The sequence below is a fragment of the Oncorhynchus mykiss genome, chromosome 12 (assembly GCF_013265735.2).
Source record: "Oncorhynchus mykiss isolate Arlee chromosome 12, USDA_OmykA_1.1, whole genome shotgun sequence".
Taxonomy (NCBI): Eukaryota; Metazoa; Chordata; class Actinopteri; order Salmoniformes; family Salmonidae; genus Oncorhynchus; species Oncorhynchus mykiss.
In genome coordinates this window covers 8,315,073-8,329,182 of record NC_048576.1, presented here as the reverse complement: position 1 = coordinate 8,329,182, position 14,110 = coordinate 8,315,073, and the positions used below count along the sequence as shown (strand labels likewise).

The 14,110-nt window shown below is 42.7% G+C and overlaps 1 protein-coding gene across 3 annotated transcripts in view; it reads left to right on the top strand.

Annotated features, from left to right (window-relative positions):
* The window catches only part of ptpn13 (protein tyrosine phosphatase non-receptor type 13), a 169,121-nt gene that overhangs the window by 131,489 nt on the left and 23,522 nt on the right, over nt 1-14,110 (top strand). Inside the window, exons 22-27 of one of the 3 annotated variants that reach the window (XM_036936815.1) lie at nt 3,963-4,052; nt 4,476-4,583; nt 8,059-8,190; nt 9,444-9,934; nt 10,496-10,555; nt 13,220-13,313. In XM_036936815.1, coding sequence (XP_036792710.1) covers nt 3,963-4,052; nt 4,476-4,583; nt 8,059-8,190; nt 9,444-9,934; nt 10,496-10,555; nt 13,220-13,313 — 975 coding nt within the window. Of the gene's footprint in view, nt 1-3,962; nt 4,053-4,475; nt 4,584-8,058; nt 8,191-9,443; nt 9,935-10,495; nt 10,634-13,219; nt 13,314-14,110 lie in introns of all 3 variants that reach the window. The other 2 variants (XM_036936814.1, XM_036936816.1) reach the window with 2 other exon arrangements.

Here is a 14,110-nt window from a genome sequence, read left to right as displayed (position 1 = left end):
TATAGTCCACTACTACCCTATTCCCTGTATAGTCCACTACTACCCTATTCCCTGTATAGTCCACTACTACCCTATTCCCTATAGTCCACTACTACCCTATTCCCTATAGTCCACTACTACCCTATACCCGTTAGTCCACTAATTTATAGTGCACTACTACCCTATTCCCTATAGTCCACTACTACCCTATACCCGTTAGTCCACTAATTTATAGTGCACTACTACCCTATTCCCGTTAGTCCACTATTTTATAGTGCACTACTACCCTATTCCCGTTAGTCCACTATTTTATAGTACACTACTACCCTATTCCCTATAGTACACTACTACCCTATTCCCGTCAGTCCACTATTTTAGTCCACTACTACCCTATTCCCTTTATAGTGCACTATAGAGGGAATAGGTTCGCCATTTGGGACACTTGTCGGTCTAGTGAGTGTGGGTTTTTATCTGTATTTAGCTTCAGTTATATAGGTGTAAGTAACTGCAACAACACTAAGTCTCATTGGTAGAGTTCCATAACTCTGGCTTCTGTTCCCCAGGTGTGGCCAAAATGGCACCCTATTCCCTATATAGTGCACTAAATTGGACCAGGGCTCCCCAGTTGAACAGCCTCATGCTTGGCACCAGAATGTATCGTGACCTTTTACCCTAGCTTAGCCTGTGTTAGCTCGCTCCCATTAGCCTCTGGCCCACACACACACACACACACACACACACACACACACACTGCTTCTGTTGTGCTGGATGACAGTGATATATAGATGTGCTAAAGCGATCAGCCTGTTTAAACTTCTTCAATGCATCATACATACAGGCTGCTCCCAGTTAGAGAGCAGAGCAATGTATTTCACCAGTCTCTGTGATACACCAGAGAGAATGCATACAGACACACACCCACAACAGATAATGCTGTCCATTAATGTATTTAATCATGTGGGTCATTTATCTTGCGGAGTGATGTGCTCACCATAGTGTGTTATTAGGTTACCCAGAGTCCAGCAACACGCATCTTCTTATTCAACATGTTATGGTCAGTAGGACAGGAAATCCTCAGTCAACTTAATACAACCATGATGTTTTGATTTGATAGTGGTACTGTTTAAATGTACATCACGCTCTAGCGACTCCTTGTGGCGGGCCGGGCGCCTGCAGGTCATCGGTTGAACGGTGTTTCCTCAGACACATTGGTGCGTCCGGGTTAAGCGAGCCGGTGTTAAGAAGTGCGGCTTGGTGGGTCATGTTTCAGAGGACGCATGACTTAACCTTTCGCCTCTCCCGAGCCCGTTTGGGAGTTGCAGCGATGAGACAAGATCGTTATCATGAAAATTGGGGAGAAAAAGGACAGTATTATTATTATTATTATTATTATTGTTATTATAATAATAATAATAGAATAATAAAAACATCAGATTTGTGATGATGACGACATGCAAGAGATATGTCATTCATTCATTGCTATGATCATTGAGCTTCTGAAGAATATAACCCTCTTCCTTACTTTCTGTGCCCCCCCTGAATGTACTGGTAAAGTGACCAGGTAGTTAGCTAGCTAGTAATGAAGTCACACGACTGAACAAATGGTGTAAGTAACTGCAACAAGATCAACAGACCAGAGTTCTGCCCCCCTACTCTCTGAAACCCTGTTGTAGACAGAGAGACAGCAGGTTAGTATGAACAGAGCAACAGACCAGAGTTCTGCCCCCCTACTATCTGAAACCCTGTTGTAGACAGAGAGACAGCAGGTTAGTATGAACAGAGCAACAGACCAGAGTTCTGCCCCCCTACTCTCTGAAACCCTGTTGTAGACAGAGAGACAGCAGGTTAGTATGAACAGAGCAACAGACCAGAGTTCTGCCCCCCTACTCTCTGAAACCCTGTTGTAGACAGAGAGACAGCAGGTTAGTATGAACAGAGCAACAGACCAGAGTTCTGCCCCCCTACTCTCTGAAACCCTGTTGTAGACAGAGAGACAGCAGGTTAGTATGAACAGAGCAACAGACCAGAGTTCTGCCCCCCTACTCTCTGAAACCCTGTTCTAGACAGAGAGACAGCAGGTTAGTATGAACAGAGCAACAGACCAGAGTTCTGCCCCCCTACTCTCTGAAACCCTGTTGTAGACAGAGAGACAGCAGGTTAGTATGAACAGAGCAACAGACCAGAGTTCTGCCCCCCTACTCTCTGAAACCCTGTTGTAGACAGAGAGACAGCAGGTTAGTATGAACAGAGCAACAGACCAGAGTTCTGCCCCCCTACTATCAATCAATCAAATTTATTTTATATAGCCCTTCGTACATCAGCTGATATCTCAAAGTGCTGTACAGAAACCCAGCCTAAAACCCCAAACAGCAAGCAATGCAGGTGAAGAAGCACGGTGGCTAGGAAAAACTCCCTAGAAAGGCCAAAACCTAGGAAGAAACCTAGAGAGGAACCAGGCTATGTGGGGTGGCCAGTCCTCTTCTGGCTGTGCCGGGTGGAGATTATAACAAAACATGGTCAAGATGTTCAAATGTTCATAAATGACCAGCATGGTCGAATAATAATAAGGCAGAATAGTTGAAACTGGAGCAGCAGCACAGTCAGGTGGACTGGGGACAGCAAGGAGTCATCATGTCAGGTATTCCTGGGGCATGGTCCTAGGGCTCAGGTCCTCCGAGAGAGAGAAAGAAAGAGAGAATTAGAGAGAGCATATGTGGGATGGCCAGTCCTCTTCTGGCTGTGCCGGGTGGAGATTATAACAGAACATGGCCAAGATGTTCAAATGTTCATAAATGATCAGCATGGTCGAATAATAATAAGGCAGAACAGTTGAAACTGGAGCAGCAGCACAGCCAGGTGGACTGGGGACAGCAAGGAGTCATCATGTCAGGTAGTCCTGGGGCATGGTCCTAGGGCTCAGGTCCTCCGAGAGAGAGAAAGAGAGAAGGAGAGAATTAGAGAACGCACACTTAGATTCACACAGGACACCGAATAGGACAGGAGAAGTACTCCAGATATAACAAACTGACCCCAGCCCCCCGACACATAAACTACTGCAGCATAAATACTATCTGAAACCCTGTTGTAGACAGAGAGACAGCAGGTTAGTATGAACAGAGCATAAGACCAGAGTTCTGCCCCCCTACTCTCTGAAACCCTGTTGTAGACAGAGAGACAGCAGGTTAGTATGAACAGAGCAACAGACCAGAGTTCTGCCCCCCTACTCTCTGAAACCCTGTTGTAGACAGAGAGACAGCAGGTTAGTATGAACAGAGCAACAGACCAGAGTTCTGCCCCCCTACTCTCTGAAACCCTGTTGTAGACAGAGAGACAGCAGGTTAGTATGAACAGAGCAACAGACCAGAGTTCTGCCCCCCTACTCTCTGAAACCCTGTTGTAGACAGAGAGACAGCAGGTTAGTATGAACAGAGCAACCGACCAGAATTCTGCCCCCCTACTCTCTGAAACCCTGTTCTAGACAGAGAGACAGCAGGTTAGTATGAACAGAGCAACAGACCAGAGTTCTGCCCCCCTATTCTCTGAAACCCTGTTCTAGACAGAGAGACAAGGAAGTAACGCGACTGAACAAATGGTTAACTATGTCAACGCGAGAGCTGTTTTAGAACATGCGGTCATGGCGATCTGCGACAGGAAGCAGAGGATGTTGTACCCATAATATGGGTCAGCTCATTTGACCTGATTTGTTATCTGGGATTGTTTTTTCTTCATAGTCACACAGCGCTCTCCAAATAGAACTCCTGGTCACACAGCAAAATATTTAGTCGCATATGTGACCAAATTGGTTGTACTTTAGAGCCCCGAGTACCATTTTAGACATTTAGCAGACATACTTATCCAGAACGACTTACAGTAGTGTGTGCACTCATTTTCGTACCACATACATTATCTAGTTTTCGGTAGCTTTATATACACACTTCTGTAAAGCTAAGTAAATGCTTCTCCTTGGATGGCGTTTTACCAAGGTTCCCTGAAGACAACGCTGAATGCCTTGCCTTCCCCAGAGAGAGAGATTACCACGGTCAATCTGAAGAAAGATGTGAAGTCTGGCCTGGGTGAGTTCCCCTCTTACTCTGTGGTGTAGCTTAGATTGTCGGGACGGGTTTGACAGATTGGGAAGCAATAGATCCATGGGAACCGGAATAGAGCCGGCTGAGTTGATACAGAGACACTGATAAATGGCTGAGGTTAGTCCCACTGCTTTCAGAAGGGTTTTCAGGCCTAGAGCAGGTGCACTGCATAGAAGTGCACTAAGACTCTCAGACAAAAACAGCCTCATTTAGTGCTGCCAACTACCACGCCACAACATTTAGCTGTGATGGATGGACCTCCAACATAGGGGAAACACAATTGGGTTACAGTGCCTTCGGAAAGTATTCAGACCCCATGACTTTTTCCACATTTTGTTATGTTACAAGGGCAGAACTCTGGTCTGTTGCTCTGTTCATGCTAACCTGCTGTCTCTCTGTCTACAACAGGGTTTCAGATAGTAGGGGGACAGAACTTTGGTCATGTTGATCTTGGCACTTTCATCAGCTCCATAACTCCTGGGGGTCCTGCTGATATCAACGGCTGCCTCAAGCCAGGTCAGTGAGAAACAATGTATTATAATAATAATAATAATAATAATAATAATAATAATAATAATAATGTAGTGTGTGATGATAAAGATAATAATAATGTGTGTGATGATGATAATAATAATAATGTAGTGTGATACTAATAATAATGTAGTGTGATGATGATAATAATAATAATGTAGTGTGATAATAATAATGTAGTGTGATAATAATAATGTAGTGTGATTATAATAATGTAGTGTGATAATAATAATGTGTAATAATAATAATAATAATAATAATAATAATAATAATGTAGTGTGATAATAATAATGTGTAATAATAATAATAATAATGTTATAATAATGTAATGATAATAATAATAATAATAATGTAATAATAATAATGTAGTGTGATAATAATAATAATGTAGTGTGATAATAATGTATAATAATAATAATAATAATAATGTAGTGTGATAATAATAATGTGTAATAATAATCATAATAATAATAATAATGTAATTATGACAATAATAATGTAATTGTGACAATAATAATGTAATTGTGACAATAATAATGTAATTGTGACAATAATAATGTAATTGTGACAATAATAATGTAATTGTGACAATAATAATGTAATTGTGACAATAATAATGTAATTGTGACAATAATAATGTAATTGTGACAATAATAATGTAATTGGGACAATAATAATGTAATTGGGACAATAATAATGTAATTGGGACAATAATAATGTAAGTGGGACAATAATAATGTAAGTGGGACAATAATAATGTAAGTGGGATAATAATAATGTAAGTGGGATAATAATAATGTAGTGGGATAATAATAATGTAGTGGGATAATAATAATAATAATGTAGTGGGATAATAATAATAATAATGTAAGTGGGACAATAATAATGTAATTGGGACAATAATAATGTAATTGGGACAATAATAATGTAAGTGGGACAATAATAATGTAAGTGGGACAATAATAATGTAAGTGGGACAATAATAATGTAAGTGGGACAATAATAATGTAAGTGGGACAATAATAATGTAAGTGGGATAATAATAATGTAAGTGGGATAATAATAATGTAAGTGGGATAATAATAATGTAAGTGGGATAATAATAATGTAAGTGGGATAATAATAATGTAAGTGGGATAATAATAATGTAAGTGGGATAATAATAATGTAAGTGGGATAATAATAATGTAAGTGGGATAATAATAATGTAAGTGGGATAATAATAATGTAAGTGGGATAATAATAATGTAAGTGGGATAATAATAATGTAAGTGGGATAATAATAATGTAGTGGGATAATAATAATGTAAGTGGGATAATAATAATGTAGTGGGATAATAATAATGTAAGTGGGATAATAATAATGTAGTGGGATAATAATAATGTAGTGGGATAATAATAATGTAGTGGGATAATAATAATAATAATGTAGTGTGTAATAATGTAGTGCGATGATAATAATGTAGTGTAATAATAATGTAGTGTGATAATAAAAATGTAGTGTAATAATAATGTAGGGTGTGATGATAATAATAATAATACTGTAGTGTGTAATAATGTAGGGTGTGGTAATAATAATGTAGTGTAATAATAATGTAGTGTAATAATAATGTAGTGTAATAATAATGTAGGGTGTGGTAATAATAATGTAGTGTAATAATAATGTAGTGTAATAATAATGTAGTGTAATAATAATAATGTTGTGTGTAATGTAGTGCGATAATAATAATAATGTAGTGTAATAATAATGTAGTGTGATGATGATAATAATAATAATGTCGTGTGTAATGTAGTGTGATGATAATGTAGTGTGATGATGATAATAATAATAATGTAGTGTGATGATAATGTAGTGTGATGATGATAATAATAATAATAATAATAATGTAGTGTGATGATAATGTAGTGTGATGATGATAATAATAATAATAATGTAGTGTGATGATAATGTAGTGTGATGATGATGATAATAATAATAATAATAATAATAATGTAGTGTCTACTACTAATAATGTAATGTGTATTATAATAATAATTTATGTATTGAATAATAATGTATTGTATAATATAGCATCATTTACAAAATGCACTTAATGTATTGCACCATGTCTTTGAAACCAAGCCAAAGGGTCTGCTCGTACTTGTGTAATACACACTACATGACCAAAAGTATGTAGACACCTGCTCGTCCAAGATCTCATTCCAAAATAATGGGCATTAATATGGAGTTGGTCCCCCCCCCCCCCCCCCCCCCCCCCCCTTTGCTGCTATGACAGCCTCCACTCTTCTGGGAAGGCTTTCCACTAGATGTTGGAACATTGCTGCTATAACAGCCTCCACTCTTCTGGGAAGGCTTTCCACTAGATGTTGGAACATTGCTGCTATAACAGCCTCCACTCTTCTGGGAAGGCTTTCCACTAGATGTTGAACATTGCTGCTATAACAGCCTCCACTCTTCTGGGAAGGCTTTCCACTAGATGTTGGAACATTGCTGCTATAACAGCCTCCACTCTTCTGGGAAGGCTTTCCACTAGATGTTGGAACATTGCTGCGGGGACTTGCTTCCATTCAGACACGAGCGTTAGTGAGATCGGGCACTGATGTTGGGCGATTAGGCCTGGCTCACAGTAGGCGTTCCAATTCATCCCAAAGTTGTACGATGGGGTTGCGGTCAGGCCTCTGTGCAGGCCAGTCAACTTGTAGTTGACCGGGGCAGCTCCAGTAGAGCAGAAATTTGATGAACTGACTGTTATTATTGTAGAATAATAGTGAAGACATCAAAACTATGAAATAACACATGGAATCATTTAGTAACTCAAAAAAAAAGTGTTAAACAAATCTAAATATATTTTATATTTGAGATTCAGATGGACTTCGCCCTATTTGGTAAAAGACCATCTTCTGTATACCACCCCTACCTTGTCACAACACAACTTATTGGCTCAAACGCATTAAGAAGGAAAGTAATTTCACAAATCAACGTTGCAGAAGGCACACCTGTTAATTGAAATGCATTCCAGGTGACTACCTCAGCTGGTTGAGAGAATGCCAAGAGTGTGCAAAGCTGTCATCAAGGCAAAAAGGGTGGCTATTTGTAGAATCTCAAATATAAAATATATTTTGATTTAACACTTTAAAAAATATATATATTACTACATGATTTCATGTGTTATTTTATAGTTTTGATGTCTTCCCTATTATTCTACAATGTAGAAAATGGTAAAATAAAGAAAAACCCTTGAATGAGTAGGTGTTCTAAAACTTTTCACTGATATTGTAGTGTGTGTGTGTGTGTGTGTGTGTGTGTAGTGTAAATGGTTCAGAAAAGTGTATTTGCATCCATCAGGAAGCCTTACTTTGTAACTTTCAGAGAGCCATATCTGACTTGTGTGGAATAGATGACTCCAGATTGCTCCAGTATGTGCCGTGTGAGTGACAGTGTGTGTGTTGTGTTCTGCAGGGGACCGTCTAATCTCTGTGAATGAGGTGAACCTACAGGGCCTTCCCCACACCGCTGCCACCGAGGTCCTGCAGAGCGCCCCCGATGATGTCACGCTGGTGGTGTCTCAACCCAGAGAGAGACTTTATGAAGGTAGTTTATGGGCAGTTATTAGCAGCTATGTCTTGCATTATAATGCATTATGTATCTCTCACAGGCCAGAGAAATGCTCTTTGTATCTATTTATGTAGTTATTATAGATGTTTGAGTAGTTATAAGCACCTCTTGTTGTGCATTATATTCCATTATTAGTGCTGAGAGTTTAGTGCTTTAAGGCGATTTCGGTTCAAACAGTTTTAGATGATTTATTTTTAACATTAAATGCATAATGAAATAATGACTCTTCCCCTCTGATCCGTCTCTGAGCCGGGAAAAACAGGCGCAATGGATTATGGTCGTTATAGTTAATTAGCACGTTTCTGCGTCTGAACTAGGTTGAATATTTGCTTAATGAATTCTCTCGTGAGTGACTGGCTGGGGTTAGCGCTGGGTCTGACTGACTGGGGTTAGCGCTTGGTCTGACTGGCTGGGGTTAGCGCTGGGTCTGACTGGCTGGGGTTAGCGCTGGGTCTGACTGGCTGGGGTTAGCGCTGGGTCTGACTGGCTGGGGTTAGCGCTGGGTCTGACTGGCTGGGGTTAGCGCTTGGTCTGACTGGCTGGGGTTAGCGCTGGGTCTGACTGGCTGGGGTTAGCGCTGGGTCTGACTGGCTGGGGTTAGCGCTGGGTCTGACTGGCTGGGGTTAGCGCTGGGTCTGACTGGCTGGGGTTAGCGCTGGGTCTGACTGGCTGGGGTTAGCGCTGGGTCTGACTGGCTGGGGTTAGCGCCGGGTCTGACTGGCTGGGGTTAGCGCTGGGTCTGACTGGCTGGGGTTAGCGCTGGGTCTGACTGGCTGGGGTTAGCGCCGGGTCTGACTGGCTGGGGTTAGCGCCGGGTCTGACTGGCTGGGGTTAGCGCCGGGTCTGACTGGCTGGGGTTAGCGCCGGGTCTGACTGGCTGGGGTTAGCGCCGGGTCTGACTGGCTGGGGTTAGCGCCGGGTCTGACTGGCTGGGGTTAGCGCCGGGTCTGACTGGCTGGGGTTAGCGCCGGGTCTGACTGGCTGGGGTTAGCGCCGGGTCTGACTGGCTGGGGTTAGCGCCGGGTCTGACTGGCTGGGGTTAGCGCCGGGTCTGACTGGCTGGGGTTAGCGCCGGGTCTGACTGGCTGGGGTTAGCGGTAGAGCAATCCTATAACTAGTATCCTTTATGAATGTAGTTATAGATGTTTGAGGCACTATAAGCGCCTGTGTCACGTTTTATAATCCGTAGCAGTGCAATCATAACCACTATTCCTGTCTGTCTCCTCTAGAGCCTCCGTCAGGGTTTGTTTATAAACCCCAGGCTCCTCTGGTGGTCTCCGGACAGAGACAACAGGACCTGGACTTTGAGTCTTCAATTGAGGAACAGGAGGCAGGAACAGGCTCCCCCAGCCCTCCTCTCCCCACCACCACCCCGTCTGTCTCCACTGTCCCACGCCAGAGCAGCCTCCGCTCACAGGACTCCAGTACCGAGAGCACCAATGCACCTCACCAGACCCCCGTCAACGGCACCCACCCTCATCGCACCCTGCCCACTGAAGCTGCCTCGGTACCCGTATCCATACTCCATCACCAGGATCGAACCAACAACATCGCCTTGACCTTCGACCCACTCAAAGCGTCTCCACCAGCGTTGCCACCCAAAACCAGGAAAGCTAAGATCCCTGAGGTCCCTAAAGACCCAGACTATTCAGATAGAGGGGACTCTGAAATGGATGAGGAGACGTACTCTAGTAGTCAAGAGAAACCAAAGTTTAAAAAGGTAGGTAGGGACCGGTGTTTTTTTCTGACAAAACTTTAACGAGTTCAACAGGTGCCAGCTCTGTTTCAGTTACCTGTAGTGGAGAGTTTTTCTCTGGTGGTGTTTTGGTGCTTTTGACATGTCTGGTAGTCAGTAGGCTACAAGATCAAATTCAAGAGCAACATGTACAGTGAATAATGTTGAACATCTTGTGTATCACCTGAAGACTACCTGAGAAACAGTCCCTAGTATTTTAGTCATATGTTTGTAGGTATCCTCAAGGTAGACTATACAATACCACTACAAAGATGCATGGAGTTAACAAACAACCTCTCAAATGTTTGACGTTTTTTTACAAACTAATTGCATGTTTTGTTTAATCATGTCTGGCTACATGTCATTGCATTTAGAATTTTAACAAATGCAATACAGTGTTATAGTATGGCTGCATCTTTCAACCTTTTCCTATGTTATACCAATTCCTCCCCCTCCTCTAAAACTACTTCCTGTTATTCTCTCTGCATGTCTGTTGCCTGGCAACAACCCCAATGTTCCATTTACTGCCATGTTCTCTGTTTGCAGGAGTTAACTCCTCCTCTCCCCAACGGCAGCATGGGAGGGTTAAGTGGCAATGTCCCAGGGGTCAGTAGTCTCTCTCCTGGAGATCTGTTTGTCGTTGAGCTGTCTAAAAAGGACAGCAGCTTGGGCATAAGTGTCACGGTACTGTTACTTAGTGTCACGGTTCTGCTACTGAGTGTACTGTTTCTGGTACTGTTCTGAAAGGTTCTCTCGTTTTTGTTTTTGGGGGGGGGGGGGGTTCTTTCCTCATGACTGGTGTATGTGTTTTCCTGTAGCTCTGCTGCCTAGCGTCGCTCTGCTGCCTGGCGTCGCTCTGCTGCCTAGCGTCGTAGGTCTGCTGCTTGACTTTCATTGTGGGATTTGTAGATTGCTTTGCGTCTCTGCATGCAAATTTTCTCAAACAGACATGTTGAATGGAGGAAGATTCACACATGGGGACACTGGCGCTGTAGGTACAGATTACAGAAGTATCATTTGACCCACCAGTTTAATCTTGGTATTACTAATGCCTGCGTAGATGTTGTGCCACTGCCTGCTTGACCACTTTGATTTGCTGAAGTGACCAGCAGTGTAATTTCCCCTGTGAATGAGTAGTATTATTATTGTTAGTGTCTTTCAACTTGAGTCATGTGGTCTATCATGGTGATCCGTCATGTTAACAACACCACTTAGATACATCTGATCTGGATAATACAAACCAACTAATAACCCCATAGACCGGTAGTCTGTGGAAGACATGAATACAGCATTATGCTCCATCTGTCTGGTTGACTAGTGAATACAGCATTATGCTCCCTCTGTCTGGTTGACTAGTGAATACAGCATTATGCTCCATCTGTCTGGTTGACTGTAGTGAATACAGCATTATGCTCCCTCTGTCTGGTTGACTGTAGAGAATACAGCATTATGCTCCCTCTGTCTGGTTGACTAGTGAATACAGCATTATGCTCCATCTGTCTGGTTGACTGTAGAGAATACAGCATTATGCTCCCTCTGTCTGGTTGACTACTGAATACAGCATTATGCTCCCTCTGTCTGGTTGACTGTAGAGAATACAGCATTATGCTCCCTCTGTCTGGTTGACTGTAGAGAATACAGCATTATGCTCCCTCTGTCTGGTTGACTACTGAATACAGCATTATGCTCCCTCTGTCTGGTTGACTGTAGAGAATACAGCATTATGCTCCATCTGTCTGGTTGACTGTAGAGAATACAGCATTATGCTCCCTCTGTCTGGTTGACTGTAGAGAATACAGCATTATGCTCCATCTGTCTGGTTGACTGTAGTGAATACAGCATTATGCTCCATCTGTCTGGTTGACTGTAGAGAATACAGCATTATGCTCCCTCTGTCTGGTTGACTGTAGAGAATACAGCATTATGCTCCATCTGTCTGGTTGACTGTAGTGAATACAGCATTATGCTCCATCTGTCTGGTTGACTGTAGAGAATACAGCATTATGCTCCCTCTGTCTGGTTGACTGTAGATAATACAGCATTATGCTCCATCTGTCTGGTTGACTGTAGAGAATACAGCATTATGCTCCATCTGTCTGGTTGACTGTAGAGAATACAGCATTATGCTCCCTCTGTCTGGTTGACTGTAGAGAATACAGCATTATGCTCCCTCTGTCTGGTTGACTGTAGAGAATACAGCATTATGCTCCCTCTGTCTGGTTGACTACTGAATACAGCATTATGCTCCCTCTGTCTGGTTGACTACTGAATACAGCATTATGCTCCCTCTGTCTGGTTGACTGTAGAGAATACAGCATTATGCTCCCTCTGTCTGGTTGACTAGTGAATACAGCATTATGCTCCCTCTGTCTGGTTGACTGTAGTGAATACAGCATTATGCTCCATCTGTCTGGTTGACTACTGAATACAGCATTATGCTCCATCTGTCTGGTTGACTAGTGAATACAGAATTATGCTCCCTCTGTCTGGTTGACTGTAGTGAATACAGCATTATGCTCCATCTGTCTGGTTGACTGTAGAGAATACAGCATTATGCTCCCTCTGTCTGGTTGACTAGTGAATACAGCATTATGCTCCCTTTGTCTGGTTGACTAGTGAATACAGCATTATGCTCCCTCTGTCTGGTTGACTGTAGAGAATACAGCATTATGCTCCCTCTGTCTGGTTGACTAGTGAATACAGCATTATGCTCCCTCTGTCTGGTTGACTACTGAATACAGCATTATGCTCCCTCTGTCTGGTTGACTGTAGTGAATACAGCATTATGCTCCATCTGTCTGGTTGACTGTAGAGAATACAGCATTATGCTCCCTCTGTCTGGTTGACTGTAGAGAATACAGCATTATGCTCCATCTGTCTGGTTGACTGTAGTGAATACAGCATTATGCTCCCTCTGTCTGGTTGACTGTAGAGAATACAGCATTATGCTCCCTCTGTCTGGTTGACTGTAGAGAATACAGCATTATGCTCCCTCTGTCTGGTTGACTAGTGAATACAGCATTATGCTCCCTCTGTCTGGTTGACTGTAGTGAATACAGCATTATGCTCCCTCTGTCTGGTTGACTGTAGTGAATACAGCATTATGCTCCCTCTGTCTGGTTGACTGTAGTGAATACAGCATTATGCTCCCTCTGTCTGGTTGACTAGTGAATACAGCATTATGCTCCCTCTGTCTGGTTGACTGTAGTGAATACAGCATTATGCTCCCTCTGTCTGGTTGACTGTAGTGACACGACCTGTTCTCCTCAGGGTGGAGTGAATACCAGTGTGAAGCATGGAGGGGTTTATGTGAAGGCCATCATCCCTAAAGGAGCTGCAGAACTGGACGGAAGGATCCAGAAGGGTAAGCTATAGCACCTAGGTCCTGTTCAGTAAGGCACACCGTAGCAAAACGTTTTAAAACAAGGGTTTCTTTTTGGACATGTCCAGGTAGTCCCTCCGTGTTTCAGTCTGTGTTGTTCCATTTGGTGCCTGATCAACATATCAGTAGGGAGAAAACATTTCGAAATGGGGAGTACTACCTGACCTTGTCCAATAAGAACACAGATTTATGCTTTCCGTAGCAAAAACCTGTGCCATGGTGTATCCTACTGAACATTACCCTGATGGACTTGAGCCAGCATGGAGGATTCCCACCAAACCTGCCGTGGTATCATGGTGTCAGCACCTCAATGCTTGACTGGTGTTTGCTGAGTCAGACTGTTTATATACACTGAGTCTACAAAACACTAACAACTCTTTCCATGACACAGACTGACCAGGTGAATCCAGGTGAGAGCTCTGATCTCTTATTGATGTCACTTGTTAAATCCACTTCAAATCAGTGTAGATGAAGGGGAGGAGACAGGTTAAAGAAGGATTGTTAAGCCTTGAGACGATCGACACACAGATTGTGTATGTGTGTCATTCAGAGGGTAAGTGGGCAAGACAAAATATTTAAATGCCTTTGAACGGGGAATGGTAGGAGGTACCAGGCGCACCGGTTCGGGTCAAGAACTGCAAAGCTGCTGGGTTTTTCCACAATCAAGACTCCCGTGTGTATCAAGAATGTTCCACCACCCAAGGGACATGCAGCATTGGAGTCAACATGGGCCAACATCCCTGTGGAACGCTTTCGACACCTTGTGGAGTCCACGCCTC